Below are 6,971 nucleotides of genomic sequence, written 5' to 3'. Positions count from 1 at the left end.
CTGAGCTGTTCGTAAAGGAATGGGGGTTCCCTGTCCTCACCCACATTCCAGCCTGGATCACAGCAACCCAGCTGGTCACCGTAGATCCCATCACTGTATGGATGGAATGGGAGCGGGGTACTGAATGGACTGGCCAGCCACCTCCCTGCCACCTTCTGAGATGCTACAGGCTCGACCGGATCCACGTGGAGTCTCCTAAGGAGAGGAGAAGGGCAACTCTCCCTCGGTGGTGTGGATGCCCAGCACCTCAACGTGCCTTTGGGAAACCCAGCAACTTCAGAGTCTGTGAGACGAGGCTGTGGTTCCAAGGCAGGACGGCACCTCTGTAGCCAGCACCGTGGCCTCCTGCGCCCCCTGAGAAGGGGTGGTTCAGAACGGGCCGCTGAGCCTCACTGTTTGGGTTTACATCCCAGTCCTATCCCTTCCTACTGGGAGACCTTGATCACGTTTCATAATTTCTCTCTGCCCCGGTGTCTTCATCTGTGAGGGCAGGATAATGGCATCATCTCGCTGGGCTGTTGTGAGGATTAAGTGAGTAAACACACGTGAAGAGAGTGGACAGCGGGTGGAACATACCAAATGCCACGCGCGTCCGTGACCGTCCATTCCTCACCTGATCCGAAGTCGCCCGTGGCTGGGGGCCGCCCACACATTCGGAGCTGAGTCTCAGCTGCAGAGCGGACTCCTCTTGACCCTTTCGCTACCAGGGAGGACCATAGGCAGGTGCCTGCGGGGCTCAGATTTGAGGGATCGAGTGGCCGAGGCTGTAACTCTCTCTCTCTTTAGTCCTTAGGGGGACACATTATGAGCCGGCATTGCTATTCGGATCTGAATCCTATTCTGGCCGTGGGCAACGCTACCCTCAATCTGATATCAGGAGGTAAGCTACCCCAGAGCACTCTGAACAGCACCTGCAGAGTTTTTGTCTCTTTTTTAGGAGTTGCTATATCAGAGTCCAGGTCTCTGGCTCTCAGTCCACCATGGGGAGCTCAGGCTCCTGGCGGAGGCACACAGATGCAAGGGGGTGGCTGGTGGTTCCTTCTGCACCACTTGCCCCGTCACGCAGCACCCAGCCCAGACCACAGCTCAGTTAGCCCGCGTCCACCAGGGGTGGTGTGCAGGGGCTGGCGGGAAGGCTCTCTGTGGCCTGAGGACCACTGCCTCCTTCTCTTCATGCCCACCCCCCAGTTGCTGTGTGACAAGCCATAAGGCTAGTGAAGACGCGCTAGGGACACCGTGGACCCCCTGGGGACAGGAGGAAGGCTATGACATTTTATAAGATGGCTGAGAGGGGCCCTCCCTTGGGGCTGCTCCGTGCTATACCGCCCTTGTCTTCCCCGAAGTGCTCAGCCCTCACAGTGACTGCTCCAAGGATGCTGACACTTCCATATACTGGTCGCTGACTTCGTGCCAGTCTCTGCTGCGTTCTTTACACACAGCATGTCTAATTTGTCCAATCACCCCGCTGAGGTCACTTGTAGAGGCAGGCATGGGTTGGGAACCCAGTCTGCCTGATTTCCAAATGGGTGTGCTTGTCTCTTCTCCATTAGCACCACCCCAGGGCTTCTAACTCCCCCCTTCCATCGCTCCTCCCCCTCCCTCACCCCCACCCCATCCAATTCTCTCCTACGGGGCGCAGGGAAGCAGTTACATCGCCCCATGTGAACTTTGGGGTGTGCCCGACCAGGAATTATATCACAGGCGTCGTAACCTCCCCAGGGGATTGTTGGCTAACACGATCCCGTCCCTGGTTGGTGGGAACGGAGAAATGTTGGGAGAGACCTGCTGGCAGAGGGAAAACTCTCATGCCCCTATTCAACCTTGCGTGGGGCCCACCCAGGGGGGAGGAGAGGAAAGGCCTCACCCCTGCCTGTTCCCGTCAGCTGTTTTGCTGAGTTCTCCAGGCCTGCCGTCCAGGAGGATCCCAGCTCAACCCCCAAAGACGAAGGGAGAAGAAGCCAAGGCTCTAGGGCATGAGGATAGCAAGGACAGCCCAGCCCCCGTGCGAGGCCTTCTACGCTAGGACTAGGACTAGGACTAGGAGTACTAGCTGTGGTCTTCTGCTGGGGTGTTGGGCATTACCTTTGGCTTAAGGTCTCTGGCTTCCAACTCTGCCAAAGCCACCGCCAGCCAAGCTCCCATGAGACCAGTGGGTGAGCTCGCTGGCCCCGCAGCAGGGAGGCAAAGGTGCACAGGGGCTCCTTTGGGCTCCCCCTGCCTCCCTCTCGGCCACATGTATCTTCCAGTCAGCATGTCGCTGATGTGCCTGGAGCTGAACCCATGTCAGATTCCCTGGGCTGCAGTTTGATCTCCTCGCCACACCTCCTGTGGAGCCACAACCACTTTTTAAAGCCAGAGGGGACTGCTCTGACCACCACGTGGTGACAACAGAGCTGAAAGGAGGTTTCTTGAATTGTTCACTTTGCTTCAAATGTGTGGGCATCTGGCTTAGAAGCCAACAGCGGCGGCAAGAACAAAAAGCAAATCTGCTGATTTGAGCTCCACTAATAGTGGAAACAAATCCTGTCTCCGCTTAAGTTACGCCCTTAAGTTGATCATAGTATTGAACAAGTTAGATTTAGTTAACCAGCCTCTGCTGGAAAATGAAAACAGGCCTGGCAGGCCTTGGGGACAGGGAGAGTCCCAGTTCACTTAGCATGTGTGCCAACAGGAGTAAATGTCATGAAGCTGCCACCACCCCTCCCTGTGGAGGGGACAGTTGTGGGGGGGATGGGGGTGTCCCGCCCCGCGCTTAGATCCCCACACTGCTCTGTGCAGAGAAAGGTGACCTTTTCTTCTCCAGGGCTGACATTTGAAAGTACAGAATAATCTCGCAATCCTGTTGCAACTGTGCAGAAATGTCATTTTCTTCAACAGAAGGCTCACGGCAGATTCCTCTAAGCGAACACTTTCTTGCTGGCTTGGCAAGTGCAGACTTGAAGCCAGGAGAAATTTTGGAGTCTGTGTACATTCCTGACTCTCAAAAGGTAAGAATTCTGCTGGTCACTTTTGAGAGTTGTTTTTCTCTTTTCACGACTGGGTCCAGTCATCTTTAGAATTTTCAAAACAGATAGAAGGAAGATGTCTGCCCCCAAAACCTGTTTCCCGTCCTCTGTAGCCTGGCGCGGCACCAAAGCCCTCAGCCACCCTCCAGCCAGCAGCGCCGGGGGTGGAGCTGGGGGTGTTGTTGCAGCTGTGGGGTGGGGCATGCCCGGCCTTCGGTCGTGCTTCCATGCCCCCTCCTGTCCAAGATCGTCTCTGGGAGGCAGAAATTAAAGTTCTCTGGCTGTGGAACGAGCTCCTCCACCTGACCCACGCGGAGATGGAGGCTGGGGCTGGGGCCTCCCAGTCCCCACTGGAGCTGACCCCCAGTTCAGAGGAACGGGAGCGCCTAACACACGATCCCTGGGGGAGATCCCAGCCAGCTACAGAGGGGGCCCTCTGCCCTCACTCCCTGTTCCCTGTGCTTCTCCCCAAAGCTGCATCTGAGTCCCAGAGGGCAGTCTTCCCAAGAGGAGCAATAGGTCACACACACACACAGTGATGCCAAGGCAGTAGTCAACTTGGTCATGCAGGAAGTCTCATGTTAAATCACGCTTTCAGCCGTGTATGATCTTCATTTATTTTTCCTTGAGAGTGGAAACTTGGAAATGTGTTCCCAATCCGGTGTGCATTTGTATAAGGGCCCCAGACAGAAAAACAGGCCGACCCAAACACAGCACCCTCAGTGGCCACACAGATGGAAATACACTCGAGGCACCAGCCATCTCCGTTAACCCCATGTCAGCACACCAGTGGTCAAAGTGCCAAGGGACAGGAGGCCTGCCATCACCCTCCTGACTCTTGTTCCTGATAGAAGAGTTCCTAGTCCACTGTTGGAAAGTTGTATACAACGCCTTTATGAACTTTGCAAAATGGAGAAGTGATAGCATCTGCAAACCAAGAAATTCGGTGGGTCTCTTTCACACTTCAAGCAAATCACCTTTAAAAGCACCTGTGTTGGGAGGGCTCCTCCATCCTCATGGGGGACAAAGGGGTCTGGAGACTAGAGTTAATGGCACCTGGAAATAAGAGCATGTGGAAATGATCCAGGTATTCTGTTCAGAGGGATCCTGGCCTTGGAGGGAAGCTGCACAGTGTTCCCTGTTCATTGAGGGTATGGGGGTGTTGAGGGCAGACCTTTGGGAAAACATCATTCTCACTGTGAATGAATAGGCAGCCAGATTGTCCTCAAATTGTGCCAAGTGTCCCTTTAGATTGAGTCTAAGTGATTAATTAGTGGCACCAAGAAGCAGAAACCTTGCTCTTAGTTGTGACATATCAAATACCTCCAAATGGCTTTTGTCTCCACAGTGGGAGTTTGTGTCAGCCTTCCGACAGGCTCAGTGCCAGCAAAATGCCTTGGCCGATGTGAATGCTGGCATGCGCGTCCTCTTCAAAGAGGGCACAGACACCATCGAGAACCTGAGCATCGCCTACGGAGGGGTCGGAGCTGCCACAATCAGTGCACAAAAGTCCTGCCAGCAGCTCCTAGGAAGGTAAACAACAAACCCCATACCCTCCTGGTCAAGCTTGGCATCAAAAAAAAAAAAAGAAAAAAAATGGGAAGATGGAAATTCCTCTATGTAGGATCATTGCTTGTTCTTTCTATAATTTTGCTCTTTGACTTTGATTAATTAGGTGCCACTCTTTGGCTGAGGGATACAACAAAAATGGCCCAGGACTGTGTTCCACCCCAGTGCTCTTGTGCACGTTGACCCTCCAGCAAACCCACACCAGGCAGCACCCGAGTGGTACCTACCACTCCCGCTGCTCAGGAGCACCCTGTTTCTTCCTCCATAAAGGCAGTGTCCACGTCTGAGTCCTGTCCAGTTCATAATGGAATTGGCCCTAATGGTCTCTTTATTTAGTGCCTGGTTCCAGCATGTTCAGGCTACTCAGTGCAGCCTCCCAGGCTTGTTTAGGTGATTTCTAAGTTCCCATCCAACTCATAAAATGAGACAGTTAGGATCTCTAAACCATCCTCATCCAATATCTACAACGTGACACTAGTCACTGAAACTGCCCTTTGTGACTGATTCCTTCCTGCCTCCAACCTCTCAGGCGCTGGGATGAGCTAATGCTGGATGAGGCTTGCAGGCTGCTCCTGGACGAAGTCTCCCTCCCAGGCTGGGCTCCAGGCGGGAGGGTGGAATTCAAGAGGACTCTGGTGGTCAGCTTCTTCTTCAAATTCTACCTACAAGTTCTGCAGGAACTGAAGAAGCTAGTGGAGCTGTTCTCTGTGCCTGTAAGTGCTCTGGCTTTTATGTGCTCCTGGCAACATAAGCTTCCACCTTTCCCACCACTTTTGCAAACTGGCTCGTGGGCAGCCTGTCAGCTCCCAGCCACCCCTTCTACCAGGATTCAGCCCTGAAGGGCTACTGCGTGAGGCTCAGGATGCCAGACTGTCTTCAGTGCACAGATGTTCACCACATGCCCTGAGCAGGGAAGCATGACGGGGCCCCAGCCTCCCATGTGCAAATTTTTTTTCTTTTAAAATCAATTTTATTGAAGTATAATTGCACATAACAAAATGCACCTATTTAAACTCAGAGAGTTTTGACACATGTGTAAACCAGTGTAGCCACGACCTCAAACAAGAGGTGCCTATTTCCACCACCCCCAAAAGTGCCCTTTGGCCCCGCTGCTGTCCACCCTCCCACCCCTACTCCCAAGCAACCCCTGATCGGCTCTGTGACACTACAGACGAGTTTTGCCTATTCCAGAATTTTATACATTCAATATGAAATATGAAATAAAATTTTATTTTTCAAAACAACGAAAACATTCATATGCTACTATTTAAGTAGCTTCTTTTCAGAATTTCTGATTATAAACTTCTGGAATGAGCTACCAAAGCAAAACATTTTCTCTCTCTCTCTCTCTCTCCCCCTCCTTCCCCCCTTCTCTAATCTATCTTTCCTCCCCTATGACTACAACTCTCAGCCTACTTTGTTCCCCGACTGCACCGCACCCCAGCAGCCCAATGTTCCTAAGCTGCCTGCTTTTCAGTCACTCGGATGAAGACCCTCGCAAGGCTTCCCTGGCGGCCCAGTGGTTAAGACGACACTCTTCCACTGCAGGGGCACGGGTTCCATCCCTGGCTGGGGAACTAAAATCCTGCAAGCTGTGCAGTGTCCACCCCCACCCCCAAAAAAATAAAAGAAACAAAGAAAGATGAGGACCCTCACAAACCACACTGACTAGAGTAACTCTTGCCGCCATTGAATTTCTGAATCAAGACACTTGATGTGTTTCAGCAACACCCAGAGAGCCTTCCCAGTTTTGCTGCTCTCCCAGAAAAGCTGAGCTGCTGAGGAAAATAATCAGGATTTGGGCTCTTTCATTTACAATGAACCACCCCAGCTCATTCTAGAATGGCTTATCCAGCCCCAAACTCTCTTGCTTCTCCTCCTGCCCCTGCACAGCTCGCTGACAGGCCTCTCCCTCCTCGGGCTGACTTGAGGATCAGATTCCAACAGTCAGTCCAGGTCTTCCTTATGTGGAAAGGGAGGGAGGGCAAGGAACATTCACAGAAGTGAAGTCCTGGGAGGTGATGTGGATGTGTGTCATCCAGGCCACCTGAAACCTTAAGGTTTCTTGGCTACGTTAGCCAAGTCACTTTCACACAAATCAATGCCCAGCTTAATCATAGACTGATCGGCTTATCTTTATTGTTTTGAATCGTCTCTCAGAACAGCCGCTGCTATCCTGAAATTTCAGACCGATTCCTAAGTGCTCTAGAAGATTTCCCGGTCACGGTCCCCCAGGGAGTCCAAAGGTACCAGGTCAGTGATTTTAATTTAATGAAAACTGAGAAACGAAGAGAAAGCTATAGCTGTGTGAACAAGCAAACACTTCAGAGTTGCAATTTTCCCTTCTGACTTTCTAGTTTTCTCTAGCACATGGGCCCTTTGTTCAGGTCAACCCAG

General features: G+C 52.3%; 1 protein-coding gene across 10 annotated transcripts in view; it reads left to right on the top strand.

Moving 5' to 3' along the window:
* Positions 1-6,971, top strand: part of LOC130859041 (aldehyde oxidase 2) — a 77,493-nt gene that overhangs the window by 24,132 nt on the left and 46,390 nt on the right. For all 10 annotated transcript variants that reach the window (XR_009055154.1, XM_057746285.1, XM_057746283.1 and 7 more), the window contains 5 exons: positions 787-880; positions 2,878-2,987; positions 4,354-4,538; positions 5,104-5,287; positions 6,735-6,827. Coding sequence is in view for 9 of the 10 variants with exons in the window: in XM_057746285.1 (XP_057602268.1) it covers positions 787-880; positions 2,878-2,987; positions 4,354-4,538; positions 5,104-5,287; positions 6,735-6,827 (666 nt within the window). In the remaining variant the exon portion in view is untranslated. The remainder of the gene's footprint in view (positions 1-786; positions 881-2,877; positions 2,988-4,353; positions 4,539-5,103; positions 5,288-6,734; positions 6,828-6,971) is intronic.

This window comes from Hippopotamus amphibius, chromosome 8, assembly GCF_030028045.1.
Source record: "Hippopotamus amphibius kiboko isolate mHipAmp2 chromosome 8, mHipAmp2.hap2, whole genome shotgun sequence".
In the NCBI taxonomy this organism is placed as follows: Eukaryota; Metazoa; Chordata; class Mammalia; order Artiodactyla; family Hippopotamidae; genus Hippopotamus; species Hippopotamus amphibius.
The sequence above is the reverse complement of the archived record's forward strand: the minus strand, read 5'-3'. Positions and strand labels throughout refer to the sequence as shown.